General features: G+C 39.9%; 1 protein-coding gene across 4 annotated transcripts; it reads right to left on the bottom strand.

The window, feature by feature from the left end:
- Positions 1-775: 775 nt before the first annotated feature.
- Positions 776-18450, bottom strand: PM20D2 (peptidase M20 domain containing 2). 4 transcript variants are annotated; one of them, XM_041412393.1, is made up of 8 exons: positions 17442-18450; positions 17218-17366; positions 13515-13657; positions 10279-10433; positions 7776-7911; positions 6117-6223; positions 3398-3505; positions 2718-2850 (listed from the first exon to the last, which is right to left on the bottom strand). In XM_041412393.1, exons 1-7 carry the CDS (start codon positions 17877-17879, stop codon positions 3428-3430), a joined length of 1206 nt encoding a protein of 401 aa, XP_041268327.1. In that variant the 5' UTR covers positions 17880-18450; the 3' UTR covers positions 2718-2850; positions 3398-3427. The 4 variants fall into 4 exon arrangements, 2 of the variants coding, with proteins under 2 accessions (XP_041268326.1, XP_041268327.1); XR_005953249.1 differs by lacking the exon at positions 6117-6223 and adding an exon at positions 5903-6038 and having other exon boundaries at positions 2830-2850; positions 17442-18445; XM_041412392.1 differs by lacking the exon at positions 6117-6223 and having other exon boundaries at positions 776-2850; positions 17442-18437.
- Between the last annotated feature and the right edge of the window lie 4559 nt (positions 18451-23009).

Here is a 23009-nt window from a genome sequence, read left to right on the forward strand (position 1 = left end):
ACCACCTCATTCTTTCACAGCTGTCATTTGCCATCAGCAATTCAGAATAACTTCAGGCATTACAGTCCATTACCCACACATTTTGATTTATTACTGAGAATACTAATCCTGACAAATATTCCAATATTCTTAAATTACAAACAGCTTGGGGAAGACTGTAGTTAAGGTAACTTGAAAAACATGTTGGATATTTTCATATACCCATGATTTGTGAGCGTAAATGACAGAAAATCAAAGTTTTATTCCCACAGGAACTAAAATTCTCCCATACATAGTATCACTGTGATATTAAAATTGCAAGGTTAAATCCAAGATTGCTTTAGTTCTGGACCTCAAGAATGAACGTTCTGAGACAAACTGGAATTAGCTCACATGGGGAGTTGAGAAAGGAGGCTGAACGAGGATTCAAGGATTTGGCAAATGAAGCCAAGATCACCTGGCCTAGTATTGGTGGTAATTCCCACCTCAAACTGGAGGCTAGACCAGCTTTAGCCTAACAGAGATCCTTCAGTGATCACTCACAAGCTCACATTCTGACTTACTGTATAAATTCCAGCATGTTTTAACAGTTAAAACAGCCATAAGATTATAAAGAGTAAGATTAAATACTGTATTTGAAAAGCATTAACCAAATGCAGACCAAAATGGAAAGCTTAAACCACCCTCAATCTATCTTACATAATCATAACAAACTAGAGGTGAAAAAGAAAAAATCAAACATGCTACTCAAAATCATGCAGCATCCCAATATTAAGCAAAGGACAAGAAAATTCCATCACAATTAAATTCCTTTATTAATATCAACTCATCCTTAATAAGTACTTCAATTCCATTTTAATTCCAGCAATGATTACAACAAAATGAAGACACACTTTTAGTTCAGAGAAGTTTAATTAACTGATCTTGGATATGATGCAGCTAAGAAGTCTGAACAAAGAGAACTGAGAAGGCTTTAATGCATATCAGCTTGTAGGAAACATAACAACACAGCCTGTGCTATCTACGAGGGATCCAAACACTCCATCTTAAAATCAGCAAAAAAATGAGTTAAGCAATTCTTGCAGGAAGAAATAAAAAGCCACATGTGCTAAGGAAATCAATGCACAAGCCTGTTAACCCAGTAGATCTTGATGAATTGCAATTGTGTCCGAGAACCAGCAAGGCAGACTGTGAAATAAAAGTTAAGGACAAACTTCCTCTGACAAACCTTAGAACAAATTTCAGTTAGATTTAGTATTCCTTACTATCCTGGACACGTGTATAGCTCAGAGTCCCACCTTCACCTGTTTCTCATATCCATCTGTGAAAACTGTTTGCTAATGAAAGCAAGGATACTGGTGTAATAGTAAAGTGAATATAGAAATCAATAAACTATAAATGCTGAACAGAGTTTTAGAGTTTACCATTTAGAGACTGTTAAAAAAAGAAAAAGTTTACTGAAAGACAGTTATTCTGACTTCCTGAAGAATACAGCCTGCCTGCCTTCCTTTCTGTTGCTTACAGTAATACCTGTGCTTAGGAGAACATTAATCAATAAGTTGCTTTCTCACTCCATCTGTCCACTGACTTCTTTTCTGTGTACTCACAAGATCCTTAAACCAGTGAACCAAAAGACATCCTAACATATTTGGGCACACAAAACACCACCTTGATAAAACTGCAGCATCAATGTCCCTGGGAAGCAAAATAACGAAGATTAAATGGACCAACCACACGTATCTAACACAGATCTGCTGCTTAGGACACGGGAATAAACAGGTTAAAAAAGCCAGCAGTGCTCACTGCAAGCTCCTCTGAGCTTACTAGAGGGACTTGCACACAACTATTTATTGCTTCATGGCACCACACTTGTAGCTTTGTGACAAAGATTTCCATTGATTTAGCTAAATTTATACACCTCCTTCAGACCAGTTAAGCTAATGCAACACCTTGTGTGGACACCTGCAAGAATTTTTCTTGCAGTAGTTTAAATGTGTTGATTTAATCAAATAAACATTTAGCTGCTTTTCAATTTTGTGATCCATGACTTCTCCACAACACCTCCAAAATTTACTAGGAGGAAAATCAATGTCTTTCAGAACAATCAAGCTTTACAGATTGCATTCCTATCCAAACAATCCTCTTCCATTGCTGGAAGCTACTATTATAAAAACATAGCCTAACTATTATATTTCCAAACATAGCCCCTTCTCTCCAGTGAAACCAGTTCATTTTTTAAGTCTCCATCTTGTCCCAAGAAAAGTGACTGACCAGAAATTTCATAAAAGCTTCACAGATCAGATTCAGCGTATGATCACTAAATGAAAAGTGCTTATTTTAGAACAGAAAACTGCCATATTTCCTCTATAAGGATATTAATATAGCACACATAGAAAATCACTGACAAGGGATCTAAACACTATAATTTATTCAACACTGCAAATTAAAAAGAACATATTTGAGATCTCTGTATGAAAATCATCACCATAGTGAACACAAACATTACAGCTAGATGAAATTTCACATTTTTTGAAAGCAATTATACTATTTACTTCTCCAAATTAAATAAAATCATAATTTCTTCAGCTATGTGTTTATCCAGCCCCTATTGGGATTTAAATAGAGCATCTCCATTAAGTCAGTGCTACTGAGAATGTTTTAATCAAGTTTAGTGTGATGCACATGCTCCTTCACCAACACCAGATTCTTTTTTAGGTTCTACTGGATTTGTTTGTTCCTCTTCTTTCAGCTTCACTTCTCTAAAGTCTTCCCTGACTTCTTCTAAGAGACCTGGCTTGAAAATGACATCCAGTGCTGTCATTGCCAAAGCTTTTGCTGTGCGCAAGGCATAGAACTGAGCAGTCTCCGACCCTGCAGAAAAAAAAGTAAGAGGAATTTCAGGTTAGATTACCAATACTAAACCACTTGTTTACTGCACAAGGAATATTTTATAAAGTAAGATTATACATTTCAGCTGCAAAAGCGTTTTCTTAAAAATCTACTTGTATGATTTCTTAAAAATCTACTTGCATCTATTTTCCCATGCCTCAAAACATTTTTTTTCTTTTGCAAGTACTTAATTTTCTGCTACTGATATAAACAACTGAGACTGAGAACAGGAAATTTGAGTGTTCACATTGTGCTCTTCAGAAAATGTGGAGTTTTATAAGCTAGCACTGTTAGGTTTTCTGTATTTTAGGAGTAAAAATTACTTTCAGCTCATGTTTAGAAAATCTTCTGAATATGTTGTTACGGATAATCCTTCTAATTTCTTTTGTCTGGATGTTATCACCTTTTAGTATGAGGAGTATATCCTACCCATATACTTATAGCCTCAACCACAAACCAAGAAATTCTACATTTGTCAGCTTTTTCTGCAGCTCTACTATTAATGTTCATTGCTTTCACTTCCACTCACCTGCAGCTTCTGTATACTGCTCAGTATGATTCAATGCATCAGAGCCAATATAAAAATAAGGATGAATCCCAGGGACCACAAACGTAACATTTCCAAAGTCTGTGGAACCTAGAAGCAGCAGAGATTTTCTTAATGAAAAAGTGTTGGGCAGTTTTGAATGCTGTAAGAAAATGCATGATAGATATTCTCTCCAGCCCATATCTAAAATGGAGTATCCTTTGCCCCAAATACTAAAATAAGAACATTTCTAATGAGCCATTATCCATACAAATATGTCCTGTCACCAAGGCGTTTTCCCTAACTAGCCATCTTCAGGTGCTGCTCTCCAGTGCACTTCTGGTCAATGACCAGTTAATGGACTGCAAGGAAGATGTATCAGCATGTTCTTATCCCTTTTACTGTTCATTTTTATCAAGCATCTCCTGATAGTAAGCTGTTAATTCAGAAACAGGAAGGCTGCAAACCTTGGGAGTGCCAAGCATTTCAACTATTTTCCTGTTAAAGCCCTTTAGAACTAGGCCAAACAATTCCTGCTTCTCACCAATATGCAAATATTCAGCATTCTGTAGGGGACTAAAGTAGAAACTATTTATCTTTAAACAAAAACGGATAGAGGGTAACTGTTTTTACCCCCATGTGTTTTGATTATTTTCAGTTATGGAAATCTCAACGGCACAAGCACCCCTGAAATAAAATCAGAACTGAACTCCAGACAAAATGCTAGGGCTTTGTGGACAAACACCTGATAGCAATGCTGCAAATTTTAATGATGATTCTTTCATGCCTATCATTTTCAGTATGTTATCTAGCACCTATCTCACAGCCTTATCTACTGAATGATATCATCCCAAAGTAGAAGATTCTTCACAGTAAATCATCCAAGAGTCTACAACTACATGCCAAGTGGTTTTGGTTTTGCTTTTTTCCCAAACAAGCAATCCACTCATTATTTGTTAAAATGACATTTCAAAGCTGGAGAAATCAATATACCAGTCATTGTCAAATCAGGTACCAGAGGAAGCATTGTTTTTTATCAGGGAAAAATAGCGATGACCCATTAAGATCCCAATTAACTTTTCTGGGGCCAGAGACGCAAGAATTTGTTTGTTTAGCAATGGTGTATAAAATTTAATGTTAACACATCAGGTAGCCTCTATATTGTGATACTTTATGAAGAGAAGGTACTGCTAGTGCCTTAAGATTTAGTAATTAAATGATGGGAAAATACAGATTTTACTTGGAAGCCTATAGTTATTGAAAGTGAGTCCACAGAGCCTACATTACGAGGACAAGAGTTTACTATTTACTCTGCTTACAGATAAGGGAAACAACAAAGCTTGCTCAAAAACACCTCTTCCCACAAATTCAGGATGGATTTGAAGAAAATCCAACTCTTGGCACAGCAATAAGTTACTTTAATTTCCAGTAGTCCGCACTACTGATTCCTTCTTTGGTCAATCTGGACAGACAAACCAGAAGTTCTACATGCTCCAGACTAAACCAAGGGTTCTAGACCTGCCTTACTAAGTCCCAATACACAAATTGCTACAAAGACTGTGCTGACCTTTTTCATACTTCCACTTAGCAAATGAAATATTAGAAATTTCACTGCATCATAGCTCTCAGTCATGCCATTCCTCCTAAATTTATATCCATATTCAATGTACTACCAGTTGACATGTTATTTTTGCTGAGTAGAAGACATTTAAATTGGGTATTTTCTAGTAACATGGAGAGGCAAAATCCAGGCAGCTTTTATTAAAAATGTGACAGCTAAATCTTCCCCTCTATCAGACAAAATCTTACACCCTTTATGGGAATAACATAGCTGGATGTTTATAACATCAGGTGTTCCAACAGTTTCCACTAAAACATCTGAAATTGTGTGCTTGCTAGACACATACAGATTGGGATTATTTCTGGAAGCATAAGTAATTGCAGTATATGCAATTTACATAATCCTGTGCTATCTTCAACAGAGAGATACTGGACTTCCAGCCTCTCAAAAATATATCCTGAAGCCTCTTCAAGTCACTGCATATTTAATGGAGTCAGTATTACCACCAAGAAGAACAGAGGGGAAACACAAAAGATTCCAGCAAACATTTATATACAATCCCAAGATTCAAAAGTGGAATTTTCAAATATATACTAGACCTTCTTAAGATTTTTCTTTATCAGTTTTGTGCGCAGGAAGCCAATGAACCCCATGAATACTACATTTTGACTAGATTAAGTTACCACAGGCGTGAGTGTCCCAACTAAGACACGTGTGACTAAGCCATCTGCTTTAGGAGGTTATGGATATCCTGTAGTACAGCTACCCTACAAACAGTAGAAGGAGAAACAGGCCCTGGCACCTGGTCCAAGCTAGCTCAGTCTCACAGTGAGTCACATCCCCCTGGCTGTGTGCCCAGCGAGCAGAGCTGTGCGGGGCACAGCCAGAGCCTGTGATCTGAGGTACTCAGGGAAGCCTTGGGGACGCTTATCTGCCTAGAGCGATACCTGGGAGCAGAGCCACACTAATGCCCATGCAGAGGTGGCAGCGAGTGCGCTCAGCTCTTAACGACTGTTCTGCTGCACAGACATGGAGAAGCAACTGAGCTATCTTCCTTCCCTTTCAACAGAAGAAACTGACATCCTAAAAGAAAACATTGAAAACCACATGAAAACTAAACAGAAATAGAGGTCTTGAAAAAGACGACAAGAAATACTCAACCTCCCCCACCCAGAAAAGGGTAGCATACAAAGTTCCACTCCTATGGCTCTGGAGACTGTGCTTTGTTATCTCTCCTGAATTCCCACTGCAAAAATTCAGAGGAAAAGCTGTGGAAAGAAAATTCAGTAAACCCTACTGCAGTATGAGATAAAAAAAGCAATTTCTCATGCACATTTTGACATGTGACACATAATTCAAGGACAGGACAGCCATACAGGGAGTTTTGGTTTAAGCAAGCTAATGGTTAACATTGAGCATATCATATAACTTACATATGAAAGCCCTATTGCTGCAGGGTGTCTGTGAAAAGTTCACTTCAAAACCTCTGAACAAAAGCAAAATCACTGATATTCATGATCATCCTTACTACCATGGTTTGAAGGAACCAACTAGCAGAGCTCCAGAAAGTTGCACTACAGTAAACATTTTAAGGTTCCTCAGTCCCCTTCTTTGGGTAAACAAGCAAAGCAGTAAATCTTATTTGTATTACACTGAAGAAAGTAGGAAGAATCTGCCTTAAGTTATAACTTGTTTTTAAACACAAGACAATGAACCACTGTTTAATTTGGAAGGGAAGTAAGAAACAGAAAAAATGCCTTCACCATTAGATATCAAGAATAACATTAGATACAATGTCTCCCCTACCCACAAAAAGAAGTTTGGAGAGCTGCTCCTAAACACCAGATTTGTCCAATCTCCAAAGATAATCTGCATTTAATATAGAGAAGACAAGTACCACAATCAAACTAATTAAAATAACTTGTTACTGAGAACAGTATCTTCCTTCTAAGCGAAAAACCTTTAGCATGAATGGAGAGAAAATGTTCATAAATACAGTTAAGATCAGAAGTGAAGGCTAAAAGTATGAGCAGAAGTTGAGACTTGAAAAGAGCTCCTGTAGGAAGATTATGAAAAAAAAAAGTGTTAAGGATAACAAGAAACCCACCTAAGCATTCAAGAATTCCCATTTCTGTTATAGCTCAGAGACCAAAAAAGTTAAATCGCTTGAGTCAAGACCCAAAAGTGAACACCTACTTGAAGAGCACCCTTTGGAAAACTAATCTGTTGAACTCATGAACTAAAATTAGAGGCATGTAATTAGTTGTTAATGAAAAGATTAAATTAGTGAGATACTTAAACTTCAAGTTACATATCTCTCCAAAAACTCCCTCTAAAATAATTGTTAAGATTCTAATAGATTTGTTTATATGTAAGCTTGGACAATATTATTAAAAAAAGTTCCTGAAAACAAAATCTCATCCCCATTTATAGCAAATCAAGATTCTGTATTTTAAAGCCACAGAATGAGAGACAATTCATCACACATCCTCATGTTCTCAGAAAGACTGCTCTTAGCTTTCCATCCCTTCCCCCATCCAAACTGTTTATTACTTGAAATATCTTCAGAGCTATTATAAGAAGGTGTTTACAGCTTTTCTTACCTGTTCTTAGCTCCTACAACAAATACAGAAACACAGTCCAGAGATATAAACCTTCTACAGAGCTTTAGCTTTGTAATTTGGCTTTTTCTTCTGACCAAACTGTGTTTAACTTAGCTCTCATTTGTTATTTTATACACAGTTCTAATTTGTTATTTTATACACTTGAAGATTGATCAATCTTAGCTTAACACACAATGAAAAATGCAGCTGGAGTTACCTGACAAACCATTCAAGATAGCATCTTCTGATATAAAATCTATTCCAAGCTTCTTTCCATTCTCCTTGTAAATTTTCTGCAGGCTCTTATTTGGAAGCACATTGTAGTAATCATTTTCACCACCTTTTATTTCCACCTAGACAAAAACCCCAAATTATTGTAAGTTTTTCTCCAGTGTAAGCCAGTTCAATGTAAACAATCTGAAGGCCAAAAAAAACCCCTACAAATGCAGACTTCAAGCCTGAGGCAAAACAGACGTAAGTGCTATTTCTTTCAAAAATACAACATTCTGCCCAATATTACCCTCCATCAAAACACAGCTGGTCTTCTGTTCAGTTTGCACTAGACAGCCAAATTCCAGAAGAAAGGATTTCAAAATTTTCTCCAAAAATAGGAAATAAATATTTCCTGTAACAGTGTCTAATGATTTTATCTGCAGATACTACTAAACTACATAGAAATAAACATAGGCTTTTATCAAACTGTATGTTACTTTTTTTTAGAATGCTTCCAATAACAACAGCCCCATTCATGAAATGGCTTCATACAGGTAAGAAATTTGAAAACAAATGGAAAAAAAAATCTATCAATGTCAAATTTCAAAAGAGGTCTTAACTTTCATTCTGCATAAAGTGCACTTTCTGAAACTCTTTTCTAGATATAGTGAAGGGGACATAGGAAAACAACATCTAATGTCTCAAAAAGACTATAAAAGTGACATGCTAACATTCACATACTCCATACCTATTTGTTTTGATGACCACATACATTCTTTTCACAGCTGAATTAGTCATAAACTTGTAATTAACAGAGCCAAGTACAACCATCTATCTTAGCCACACAAAAAGGTAATCATATTGCTTGAACCACCTAGATAAGACACACTTCCATTTACTAAAAGCAAAACAAATGAGAATGCTAATTGAAAAAATCACTCAGTTGCTACATGAGCCTGCTGTTTAATGAGGCAATGGACCTAACAACCAATAATATGGGGAAAAAAAACAGACAGAAGACCCAATACCTGTTTTGCTTGTTTCTACAGGTGAGGTTTGCCATCAAGCCTCCCAGGTCTCTGAGCCTAGCAGCACTATCTGTAGGACAGAAGCATCACCCACAGCAAAACAAAAAGAAATTACAGGACACTTAAAGAAATTGAATGCACATGGGATCAGGCAGGATGCATCCAAGGATGCAGAGTAAGAGAAGCAGAAATGCAGACTCGGAGCTATTATTTTTTTAAGTGTCACTGAAACTGAGGGATGTTCCAGCTCACTGAACAACAGCTAAAGGTCACATCCTCTTGAAGGGCCAAGAGGAGGTCCTTGAAAACTACACACTCCTCAGACCATCCTAGCCTCAAGTTCCCAGAGGGATTACAGAGCAAATAAATCCTCCTAGAACTCATGCCCAGGCTCACAAATCACAAGGTGATTGTGAAGATCCACCACACAAGATTTAAGATTTAACTCATTTAAGAGCAGATAGTGCATGACCAAGCCTAGCTTTGCATGACAACATGTCTGGCTCAGATGACACAAGACATGCAAGCTCCAAGTGTTTTATAATCAGCGGCACAAAACACCACATTGCTGCCTGTTACTTGTAGCACTCATCTGCAACTGAGACTGGTGCCATTAGTGTTTTAGTATTTTTATTACTGATGTAGACAACCCATGTGAGACCACATCTGGTGCTGTGTTTGGTTGGTTTCTCCTCAAATCAAGACTGGAGCTAGGCCAGGGGAAGGCCACCAGGATGATTAGGTGGAGAACACGATGTACAAGGACAGGCTGAACAAACTTGATCTGCTGAGCCTTCACAGAAGGTTAGTGGGGCATCTCCCTGCTGTCTAGAGTTACCACATGGGAAGGGTACAGAGAAGGCAGAACCAGACTTCTCAGATGTCAAAGTGATGCAACAAGAAGCAACAAAGTAAATTCCCGTTGGATACAACAGAATCACAGAGGGTTGATGCAGGAAAGTACCTACAGAGGTCATCTTGTCCAGTTCCCCTGCTCAGTCAGGGTCACCTAGAGCTGGTTTCCCAGAACCATATTGAGTATCTCCAAAGATGGAAACACTGCAATCTCTGCAGGAAACCTGTGTCACTGCTCAAGTCATTGCAGCATAAACATTAGGAAATCCTTGTTCACCACGAGATGTGTACAGCACTTTTTGAGAGGTGGTAGAATTTCATCCTTGGAAGCATTCAAAAGTTCACATGACACTCAGCGACCTGCTCTAACTAGTCCTGCTCTGAATGGAGAATTAGACCAGATGACCTCCAGAGGTCTCTCCCAACACAGATTCCTCTAGGATTCTGTGGCATTATATTTACAAACCAAAGCTTTCTTTCAGGACGCAAAGCAACAGAAGAGCAAAAAGTGTAACAGTAATTTAGATTTACTTCAGTTAAACACTATGCAGACAAATAAAGTCAACATTGATTTCCTGTTCTGGTCTGTGTAACAGAAACACATGACAATGAATATATTCTTACCTTGCATCCTGTGGCCACTGCTGCAGATTTGAAGCAGTTTTCAACCTTCTCTGTCAGAACAGAAAGCTCTTTCCTTGAAGGAGCACGCAAGTAAAACTCTAGTTCAGTGTAAGAAGGAATGATGTTAGGTTTCACACCACCATTTTTTATTACACCTGCAGAAAGGGAAAAGTTGTTTTGTCAGTGTTAAATGCAATTGTTCAATCTTCAGCCCTGTCACAAAATTCCTGGGTCAAGAACTGTAAGCATGTAAACAAAAACAACAAAACATCAGCTGAGCATGAAATACAAAGAATGTTAAAAACTCAGTATGTGGACAAAGCTTCTTCATCATGTCAGATTACATGAAACATGTACGTCTTTCAGCACAATTTCACAACATTCTTTGCTTAGACATCCGTTTTACATCCCAGAGTCAAGCCAAACTTGCATTTCTAATTAATCCCCTAAAATTCAATGCACTGGAGTCATAAACCAATCTGCCTGCCAACAAGAAAAAAAAACCTGCTATTAGGGATAACTTGGATTCCAACTTTTAAATGTTTCCTCAATTAGAATGTTTGCAACTTATTTTGTGAGCTTGAAGAAAAACTGAGTAAGTTTCTCAGCAATACTGGAATAATATATGTATTGCAGTGCACAGAAAGTTCATTTAGATTGCTCATATTAATTCTTCAGAAATGTTGGAATGCGTAATACATGTAGCTTTAGTCACAAGTTTGAGCTGAAAGTGCTCCCTCGAGGAAATGTGTGACTAACTACAGCTTTTACCATTATGGCATCACAGGCATTTCCATAAAATACAGAAATATTTAGACATTTCAACAAGAATACATCATAGATCCCAGTTCCACATTAGATGTCACTGCACTAACAGCTAGTTGCTTCCTACAGGGTGTTTCCCTGGCCTTCTACCCTCAATTTCTTTTATGTGGAATTAGATTTGTTTTCTGTAGAACCTGAGAAACTTCTACCTTAAATGGAAATATTGCAGAAGTTACTGATGTGTGTCACTGAGGCCTGAAGAGACAGCATTAATTTGTTGCAAATAGACAATAAAACATTTCTTTTGGTGCAGAAAACCTATTAAGATTATGAACTTCACCTCCAGTCTCAAAAATAATCAAAATAAAAAACAGTGTTGAATTAATCCAGTATCAGTATTTGTCCATAACAACAGGAACAGCTCAGACGAGAGGGACAGACATCACAGGAAAGCAAGCAGTAAGTATTCATGCAAATTTGCATGACATACCCACATTAAGCTTTCTCAGAACAAGTAGCTTCATGGGTAAACAGTTTTCACTTGTCTTGTCCAGCACAATTGTAAATGGAACTGGAGAGAGTCTGAACAGGTCTACAGTTAAATTTCAATACAACTGCAATATGGATTGGACAGCACACCTGAATTACAAGTAGGCTACCTGCACACTATTAGTAGCACCCAATTTGCCCCTCTGGATGGAAACATTTTTTTGCAACCTGTTTAATACAACTTCTTGAGCAGGAAAAAAAAAAAAAATTACATTCCCATTTTTAAGGGGGCAACATATACTCCACTCATAACTAGGGAAGAAAGATCACATCAAAATCTCAGAAGAACTCAAGACAACAATATTTCAGTACATGAAACATTGGTTAGAAATTCTAGACTTCAAGCAATGGAAATTATTTCTGTAAGTGGGGTAGCACTACTATTTTTAGGATCACTTAATTCAGCCACTGATTATACTGAAAGTCCACAACATGAGGTGTCCTACACAATGCTGTAAAGAAAGCATTCTTAAAATTCAATCTCACTCTGGCTGCTTGTCCTTTCCCAGAAGTAATTTAAACATTTCCACTTTGAAAAACCAGGTTTATGACAGGAGTTATATCAACTGCTAATTTCAGTTTTGCTGCTGTTCAGGAAACATTGCCTCTAGAAGGTCTGTTTAGGTACTTAGATTTTTTTGCCAACATTACCCATGTAACCTCTAGAAACTACAAAGAAAGCTGTATTCAGGGGTTTAGGCTTAGATTCAACAGAAAACTTAGGCTTCTTCAGCCTTAAACCTGCAACACATGGGTCGCAGACACCAAAACTCTTAATTATGTGCCTTGTTTTCTACAGAGAAATAGGATAGAGAGGCTGTGCCTGCTGTCTGAAATTCATTTGGGCATGCTGCACAGCAGAACTGCAAAGAGCTTCATCTATAGTCAAAAGCAGTAGGACTCCATCCAGATATCCTGGAGAAAAATGCACACTTGTATTATATACATTGTAGCATAAGCAGACAAGACTCATAATGATCAGCTCAGAACTTCTGGAAGGATTTTTAGCTCATAACAAATATTCCAAATAAACAGCTCTACATTCAAAAGTCCTGTAGAATTGACAAAGTTTCTTAATTTCAACTTGGAAAAATTTGTGCTGGGTGCAATAAGGAACCCTGGGTTTATAGCTACAGAGCAGCTTCACCTCACCTTTTGAACCTTTCTCACTGTACAGGCAGAAATAAATGATGCTGAAGTAGGACAAATCAAGCTTGATGGTTAACATGTCTTACTGCAAAATGGCCTTCCTAATCCAAAACCTACTAGATATTAAATACTAGAATACAGTGAACATCTAGTTGATTGGGCTACTAACCAGAACTATGATCTTCTGCCATCACTTGTTTTTTGTACTTCACCAAATAAATTTCATTCCAGACCACTAGACCCTTCCAATAAATGCTATCTAATTAATGGAATGACTACTCAAAAAGTGATGCCATAAGTAATACTTCACTTTTTGGAAGCATTTAATCTTACACCTTAGCAAATCCACATATATTAAGGAGTTCAATGCCATGTACCAAAATTTTTTTTTTTTTTTTCTGAACTGCAACTTCAAGACTGGTCTAGCCTTTACCATATATTAAGGAGTTTAATGCCATGTACCAAAATATTTTTTTTATTTTTTTTTTTCTGAACTGCAACTTCAAGACTGGTCTAGCCTTTACCTGGGCATCACAGTCCCCTTTCAAATCTGACCTCCCAGCCTATTTTGAGCAGTTAGTTCTGGACAATGACATGATTGCAAAAATTGCAGACACACCATTTAAATGAAGTGGTGCTGTTTCATAGTATTTGAAGTGACTATACTAATTTAGTGCTTTAGTGCAATACTTTGGAATGTGTGATATTCTATGTTAGTACTTCAACAGCCTAAACTCTAACTTGCTGGACATTAGGTTTAAGAAAGATCTCACCATGAACTCTCCAGGTCGGTTTCATCTGCTGTCTTAAAACAGACAGATTGTTGTACGCAAGAACAGCAGCATCTAATGCATTAACTCCTTCCCAAGGATAAGCAGCAGCATGAGAAGCTTTTCCATAGTATTTCACAGTCACACTAGGAAATAAAAGGCATTGCTTATTTGTTTCTCATTCACTGAAAAAAAAAAAAAATCTTTGAAATGAAAAACATCCTTTCGTTCCCACAAATATATGTCATTAAATTCTGTGCAGCATAACACCAAACAATTTACCTGGCACCAGACCGTTGCATAGATAAACTATCTTTGACTGCAAAAATACACTGAAAGATTTCTAGAAAACCAGTAGAATTGAATGATACCAAGAGCCAGTCAGGCAAGGGAGTTACTGGTAACATATTATATAGCCTTTTCCTGAAGAGTACATGCTTCACATATTAACTAAATTTCTCCACCGCTTTTTTTATATACTGCCTGACTCTTCTTCTGAGACCCTTTTGAGACTTTTCTGAGACTCTTCTCAGATGATAACAATTCCTTTTCTCTGATTTAAAATTGGAAGGTGAGTGTCCTAATTCTTGTCAAATAAACTGTGTACAGTATGTAAGACAGCAAAAGCACGTAAGACCACATATAACCCATGTCTAAATAACAAAAGTCAAGTTTTACGAGTATGGAAAAGCACAGCCTATTGTAAAATACACATTATTATGCTACAGCAAGGATGTTCTCTCCTGGCACCCTTCTAAAAAAGTGGTAGAAAGGCTTGCAACAAGGAGGAAATCTAAAGCAAAGGCTATCCTCCAACTTCACAGAAGTCATAAAATATTGCACCTTAACATATCCAGTAAAAATTCAGGCTTTGCTTCATCTGAGGGCCATTAATATTAGCCTAACAAAATAACTTAGTATTTTAGACTGTTTACAAGAACTGTTCACAAAATAGGAAAACATTAAATACTGACATCTACCTATAAGGTCTCACTATTGATAAAATACACAAAACAATCTGTACTCCATACCCACTCCTTTATAGAAAAAACTCAATCTTCAAGCGTTCCTCCCACCCCCAAGACACAAAACTTGTCTCTTATCCAGCCACGACCAGCCTAATTTGCTTGTCCCTCTGTCTTGCCAACTTAACCAGTTATCCTGAAGTGACCCCTTGTGCTCAGAACCATGCCACAGCTGCAAGTTAACACCAGCACTTAAATTCTGGAAGGCAAAAAGGGACACAATGAAGTGTACTGTTGCAACAGGAAACCTCTCTTACTACTGCTGCAATCCAAATTAAGCTTGCCTTTTTCTATCCCCACTAATCTTCCAAGACAATCACAGAACCCATTCTCTAGACTGGGAATTTTATTTAAAATGTATTGTCATTAAGAAATGCAAGAAACTTGTCCATTAGTATCCCAAGTATTAGACTGCAACGCCTCAAATCCAGGCACAAAGATGCCTGGACATTCTCAAAAAAACAGAAAGAAGGCAAAGTACAGCAAAAAGTCATGCTTCAGTACTCTGTTCCAGAAGGAACATGTGTTTCTTATTTAAAAAAAAAGTTCTTTCAGCATTCCTTTGTTTGTACTACTTTTGCTACACAAACGTCACACTCAGAAAAACCCAACAGATTTTGCAGAATAATAACACCCTAAGCCAGTTTAAGAACACCAGCAGAAGAATGCGGATCCTCTTTGTCCAATAATAAACAGGCTGATTAAGTGAAGGGTAAGTGAATAAGAATCAGCAAACTTTGGCATGTATCCACCAGTTATCCCAATATGTTAATCTTATTTCAGGCACAAGCCAGCTTTCAGAACTGCAGACACAGAAATACTAGCAACTTAGTGATCATCAGTCCTTAAACTCCCTGCAAACAACCAAAGACCAATTAAAGTTAGAAAAACTGTCTGCCTTTGAAACCTCATAATTACAAAAAATATGACAAACTCAGTATTTCAAGCTTTTGGAGGTAATAAGTTGTTTCGCTCAGCACTTCAATTCCATGCCTCCTCCACATTCTAAGGTTTAAAGGCTATCTAGGACTTGCATCCTATTGCAGACCCTGACCTCTGAAGAGAGATTTCCAAATCTTATTGTATCCAACTCAAAAGGTTATTGTAAGCAGAAAGACAAAGCTATCATTGAAAACTACACCTTGAAGATTATAAATATAGTCTTAAAGTAAAGCAAAGGCAAATTGGGCTAAGTCTTGAAGGACGTTACAACAACCAGTTAAGACTCTTTAGAAACATGAGGAAGGAATGGAGCAGAGAACTGGCCAGGTGGTGAAGACTAACCCTTGCCTTTTTACCATGAAACTTGGTAGTAACAGAAGCAAATTACCCACTGGAAATAGCGGTGGTAAAAGCAAAATGGTCAGTAAAATCAAGCATATCAGAGGCTGGACAGTAGCAAAACCAATCTGAACACAATTCCCAGTACAAATCATAAGAAAAATTAGTTATTTAAATAATTCAGAATTTAGTCTGAAGCAGTCAAATGTAATACTTGTAAAAGCTTTTGCACTGGAGGGAGTTTACTAGTGGAGTCTCTGTAAGGTAAGACCCTGGGATCAGGAATCACATAACACATAGAAGGATGTGACAAAAAACGCAGGAACAAAACCTGCTGGCAGACTACTGCTGGAACACTGTGGAAACAGACATTTACAACACCAAAGGAAGAACAGCATGACCTTGCAGACTGGCAGAGCAAGAAAGGAATGAAGCTCCAAAGTATTTTTTAAAAATCATGTACTTAAAGACCAAGCATTTGCCTAAGAGTTGATTACTTGAAAATTACTGAAGAGGAAGTCTCAAACATGCCAGCTGTCTCCAAAATGATAAGGAAACACTATGGTCCATGCAGCAGCTGAGTAAGATCTAAGGCAATTGCACCTCATGTACTGTGTACAATTCTGGGGATGCACAGCCAGCAAGGTGTACTTTAAGACAAGTGAAGTGACTCAAAGCACAAGCGAGCCAGTGCCGTCTCTGAACATCAGGGCTGAAAAATCAGAAGACAAGGTATAATTTCAAAGAGTTATATGGCTGGCAGAAGAGGCAGCAGTGTGAGGGTAGGACTGCTGTCCATCCTTACACTGGGTGCAAACATGAAGGAAAGACAAGTACCACTTTGGATCAAAACCAAAAAGTTGATGCGACACACAACATGGCTGTGACTAAATTTAGTGTGGAAGTTACTACAAATTCAAACTTCAGTCAGGCTTAGCTGGCCAGTTCTTTTCAAAAGGAGGAAGCTAAACATGAAACACGTTCCAAACTGATTAAAAATGCATAGAGGACCACATGACTGGCATCTAGGAAAGCACAGAATGACGACGTTTGAGACCCTGCAGTTGTATCTTTAAATTCTACTTCAACAGATGGCATAATCACATGAATGTTTAAAAGAAACACCTAGAAATACCACAACAAAAGATGGACTTTTGGGATACATGGAAGATTATCTCAGATCAGTCAGGGATTTGAGCACTAGGCTGAACACAGCACTTTGGAAGAATGGCTCAGAGTGCCGTTCCCTAACACTAACCTGAGCTGAGAGCAAATACCTTTGTCTGAAGGGCACCTGCAAGGCTCCGGGTTCAGCCACTGCTAAAGCAGATCCCCTTCTCAAGAAGGGAACAAAAAGCTCATAACAAACCACCTCTTTCCACCTGAACCCACCCACTTACTCATGTTCGGCCACGTCGGGCAGGTAAGCAGCGTTTTCTTGCGAGGGGTGCGCCATGAAAACCACATCCAGGCCATCGAACGCTCCAGCCTTGATGAGGTCTATTTTGCCTCCTCCTTGCTCTTCCGCGGGCGTCCCCAGCACCGTGATCTGCAGCACAAACGCACAGAGACAGTCAGGGCTGTCAGGGAGCGCTCACCGCCGCTCCCCCGGGAGGGCTCCCACCTGCACGGCCACGGGCTCCGCCAGGCTCTCCAGGGCGGCCTTCAGCGCCAGCGCGGCGGCGGCTCCCACCTCGGCGATGAGGTTGTGGCCGCAGGCGTGCCCGAGCCCGGGCAGGGCGTCGTACTCGCAGAGGAAGGCGAGGCGGAGCGGGTCCTGCGGGGCCGCCGAGCCCCACAGGGCGCGGAAAGCTGTGCCCAGCTTGTAGCGCGGCTGCACGGCCCAGGCGGCGCCGGGCAGGTCCCCGCTGGAGAAGAAGCGGGTCAGGGCGTCGTGCGCCTGGTGCTCCGCGTACGCCAGCTCGGGACGGCTCCAGATGTCGCGGCTCAGCGCACCCAGCCGCGCAGCGTTCAGATCCACGCTCTCGCACGCCCGCTGCTTCAGCGCCTCCAGCGCGGCGGCGGCGGCGGGGCCGCTCTCCGGCGGCTCTTGCGGCTTCATGAGGCCTCAGGAGCACCGCTCCTAAGCTCACGCGCACCTGCCCTCCGCCGCGGCACCTGCGCTGCCGCCCCCTTTTATCGCCTCTCTTCGCCGCGAGACTCGGTGGGAAATGTAGTTCGTAATCACGGTCTGGCCTGTAGGCTGCGCCCAGCCGGAACTCCCCGCCCCAGCGTGCCTAGCGCGGCCCCCCGGCGGAGTTTCGGGGCCCGCCCGCAGCCCGTGCCGGCTGTGCTGCCGGGCGCCGCTCGCTCGCTCCCTCAGCCGCGGGATCGCGGAGAGAATTGAAAAGGTTAAGGTAGGAGACTCACGGGTTGAAGTAAAGCCAGTACCATAGGGAAAGCAAAAGCCGCGCACACAAGCAAAGGAAGGAATGAATTCCCTGCTTGCAGGTGGGTGCTCAGCCATCCCCAGGAGAGCAGGGCCCATCACACCTCACGGTGACTCGGGAAGACAAACGGCATCACTGCAAGCGTCCTCCCCTTCCTCCTTCTTCCCCTGCCTTATATACCGAGCATGATGTTCCATGGTCTGGAATGTCTCTTTGTCACTTGGGGTCACCTCTCCAGGCTGTGTCTCCTCCCAAACACCCCCAGCCTCCCCACCAGCCTGGCAGCACAGAAATCAGAAAAGGCCTTGGCTCTGTGTAAACCCTGCCCAGCAATAACAAAAACATCTCTATCTTGTCAACCCTGTGTTCAGCACAAATCCAAAACACAGTCCCTGCCAGCCATTGTGAAGAAAATTAACTCTGTTTCAGTTAAAACCAGCATAAAATATTAGAAAGATAAGTTAAGTGTTGGAAGAATTGCCTTGTTAAACTTTAGGGCTTGGTGTGCTTCAGTGATCTCAGACCTGCTGGGGAGAGGGTGGTGTTAAAAAAGCTTAGCAAGAAGGATGTCCCGCTGATAGCGGGTAAAAAGAATGCACAATTTACAGACCACAAGGACATTTGGCAGAGCTCCCACGATAAGGAAGAAACTAACAAAGCCAATTCAGCAACTGTGCTGAAATCAGCGCCAACTGGGTGAAATGTAATTCTGGCAGAGGGAGATCGTAACCACCAACTCATAGCCCCCTGACTCAAAAGAAGGGAAAAGACTGTGTGGACTAATTAGCACAAGAAGAGGGGGGCACACTTAACCAATAAAAAATAGAACAGTAAGTAGCAGGAGAGCTATGTATCTTATAGCCAAGGAAAAATCATGCCTTTGCTAAATGTGTAAGTAGTGAAATGTTTTGATAGTGGATGTGCCACCCAGCATGCCTTTCTTTGCAGAACTGTAAATAAATCAAACATCTGACTCTGAGTGTGGATTGGCCCCTTGCACACTGGGTATAAGAACCTAATTTGGCACAACATGCTGATGGAGCACATGCCTTGTTACCTACGTGTGTTACCATCACAACACCCAGAGATTGCATTCAAGTGCCAGGTGTGCTGGACCTCTTCTGGGCTTGTCTTCTGTGTTCTTTGACATCTTCATTTTTTTTCCCAACCAGGAGCCCTGTCTGTCTGGATTTGGGTTACATCTTTACATTTCTCTGGTATTCCTGCAGGCCAGGCCTGTGAGAGCCAGCTAGTCAGGAGTTTTTAGATACAAGCTATGTAGCAAGGAACCTGCCTACTGAGCCAACCCATACCTGACAAACATTAAAGTCAACAGGAAGAAAATGACAAATTCTGGTTGGTGTGTTTGTTTTTTTTTTTTTTCCCTTTATTTGTTTATCCACTGTATTCTTTCTCCACAACTTTTCTGTCAACTGGAGAGGTGCTTGGTGTGCTGAACTGCAGGATTCCCCTCTCCACAGAAGATGGGGGAGGTTCTTTTCCTAGTGACACCCAAACCCTACAGGACTCTCAGTCACTCCAAGACGAGCTCAGGCTCCCATGCCGTACATTTGTCATGAGCTATTTTTACCCTTGAAACATACTACAAGTATGTTGACAAGTATTGTGGCTATGGTTGGTTCTTTCCTCCACCCCCAAATTCTTCCAAGTGGAATAAAGCCATCAACCCCAAAACATGCTGAACTTAGTTTGAACTCTGGACACATGTTGAACTATCCTTAGGGATACATGCAGTAAGTATTTGTCAGCAGCTGAGGGGGCATGTACTCAGCAGAAGGTCACGTAATTCAGATCTGTTTGCCAAGGGATTTTTAGGGCTGGAAACCCTTTGGAGCAGGCAGAGTGTTCCTGAGGATAGTGCCAGGCCAGCATTCTTTAGGAATAATCACTGTAGGCATACATCAAACTCAGTCACTTTTGCACTCATGGAAAAAGCTGGCTCCCACTTGAAGTTTTAGTGAGGAGGGAAAAAAAAACCCTCATGTATTTTTGCTTCCCAAGTACCTGATTCCTTGAGGCACTACTGTTCATTATATAGTTTTGTATTTCTTCAATAAAAACCCAGGGTCCTTTTGAACCTGCACAGATTCATTCAGGACACTCCAGATCTTTGCATATCTGATCAGTGTGTGGCATTACAGCTGAGAATGCCGAGCCTCAGAGCCACAGCTCACAGGAATGGTGAGGCTTGGCCACGGACCAAATTGTTCTGTGGCAGCTGCCTCCAAACAAGCTGGCTGCTTGTTTGGAGGGCTGAAGAAAGAGTAGAGAGTGCACACGAATGCCAACATCTGAAAGTGGGACAAAGTTAGCACTGGTTCCTCCAGGAAAATTTACTACTCATGGGGAACAGCTAAATTACTTTTAGGATTATGTTATCTGCTCACAGCTTGAGGTTTTCCTTTCCAACTGAGATCTCAGATAATCAGAGGGTTGAATACTAATGTGACCACTGTCTCATTTGCTTGAAATTAACTTTTAGAATACAGTTGGAATCTTCTTTGTCTCCTGTGAGGACTTGTGAAGCATGCAGCACTAAGATAGCCAACAATTTTATAAATTTAAGCGTTACAGAGTTTACACCAGCTTAAGAATTCAAATTTGCATGTCTGAAAAGGGGTAATATATATCATAATGAGCATTAACATCAGTTAACATAATAATGAGTATGTTGTTTTGGTATGTTCCACTTCACAACTCCAGATAATTTGCACACTTTGTGTACAAGCTGCAAGTGTGGTTCCTTGAGAGGGACTTGCTGACCGGAGAGTTTCCCTCCATACCTCCTGGAATGTGCTCCTGCTGCTGCTTCTCCTGTGTGGGTCCAGCAACTGTGTTGTCTTCAATGACCTAGTTCAGTCAGTAAAAATATGCTTAGAAAAGAAAAATGGATATTTTTCATCTGGAAACAAGTTTTGCAAGACACACAATAGATCTCTGCTTCCAAAAGTTCACAGCTCCATCATGATTTTCCCTCATCCAGCCAAGAATCTGTGCCACTCAGTAGGCTGCTTTGGGTATTTGTGGGACCTTTACCTGAGCTGATGCAATTCACTAAAATGGCACCAAAAGAGGCTTGTTCAAAAAATGAGGTAATTTCCTGTTGGTTTAGTGAGCAAAGGCTCACCATTGGGCAAAGGTCCACAAAGAGCCAGGACAAGGAAGTTGTAGTGAGACTAGATGTGTGGAAGCATGAACTGCTTAGTCAGCTCAGCCACCCTGATAAATCCTACCCTGAGAGAGCTGCTGGGAGCATCACTGTCAAGGACAGCCCACAGAACTAAAAATAAACACAGCTGCAGCACGTATTAAAGCAAAGTGGGGGCCTTGGTTGTGAGCAAAGCAAAGAAACATCTTCACACAAGCTGAAGACTAAGCAAGGCCACAAGAAATTTTAATCTGACACAATAAAAATAGTGCTGTGACTCCTGAAATCAGTCCAAATCAGGAAGGAGAAAGGAAAAGGTGTAAAATTCTTTAATTAAAGAAACAGATGCATGTTAATAGGCTTCCATTCCTTTAATAAAGAGCATTTACACTCCCATTCTTGTTCCTATTCTGTTGTTCGAGTGGAAGAACCACTGGATATTTACCCCAGAGATGGGATGGTACCTTTCAAATTGGCAATCATTTTCTTGCTCCTTATACTAGAAAATTTCAGGTCTCAGTTATTACTTTATCATGTATTTTCTTCTAATTTAGGGGAAGGCATCAGTCTTTTAACTTTTTATACTGGTTTGAAAATTCACTGAATATGTTCAAGAGGAAAAAAACATTTATATTCAGTGCCTTTGTTTTCTATAGGTTGTGCCTTGGGTCATGATTACATAAATGTTGTATTACAGTCAATCTAAATTATAAGTCTACAAAATGAAAAACATATAACTATGACATGTTGTTTTCTAAGACAGAGGAAAATTACTAGTCCATTTTTAAAAAACAAAGTAAAAAATACTATTATGATATTTTGATTGTGCTAAACAAATTATAATGGACCATTAGGCTGTTTAAAATACTGTTACTACATATAGAGGAAATACAATCTGGGAAACATTTCTTTGGGAAAAGCAAGAATTGTGCATATATTTGTTCATAAATAAACAAGAACAAACCTCACAGCTGCTAATTCAATTCATATTCCTGGAATCAGGCTGTAAACAAATGCTTGTATTTTTGTTTTGGAGGGTGGATGAAGTTCAGTAGCTTTCCATTGGTCTAAAAGAAGGAACATCTGTTGTGGCCATAAAAAACTGGATGATCAAGTTTACCACATCCCACATTAGCAACATTAGGCATTGAGGTTGAAATCCTGATCACACTGAACTCGGCAAAAGTTTTGCTGTTAAATTCCAGGTGGCCTGGATTTGAAGCCAAGCTCCAAAGCTTTAAAAACAAGAGCACAGTAAGTATTAAAAACAAAAGTAGGCTGCTGCTGTGTGTAGGAGCTATACACTGACCTGCCTAAGATAACATTCCAGCCTGGTATACAAATACCTTTATATTAGGCAGTATGTATCAAGACATACAATGCTACAATAGTGAATCCTGTGTTTAAAAAGAAATCATGGTAAGGGCTTCCTTGGTTAGATCACAGTATCAATATCAACACAGAGCAGAAGAATTTTTAGGAACTCAGGAAGAGAAACAACTTGAGTCACTGAAGCATACTGTCTCTTTTAACCATTACTGGATCAGGGATGCCACTACACATCTTATACATTTCTTATTAAGGGAAAAAATGCAGGGTAGGTGGGTTCAGAAAAGTGAAATCTTCTCCCTGT

This window comes from Onychostruthus taczanowskii, unplaced genomic scaffold (genome assembly GCF_017590055.1).
Source record: "Onychostruthus taczanowskii isolate IOZ18803 unplaced genomic scaffold, ASM1759005v1 scaffold39, whole genome shotgun sequence".
Classification (NCBI taxonomy): Eukaryota; Metazoa; Chordata; class Aves; order Passeriformes; family Passeridae; genus Onychostruthus; species Onychostruthus taczanowskii.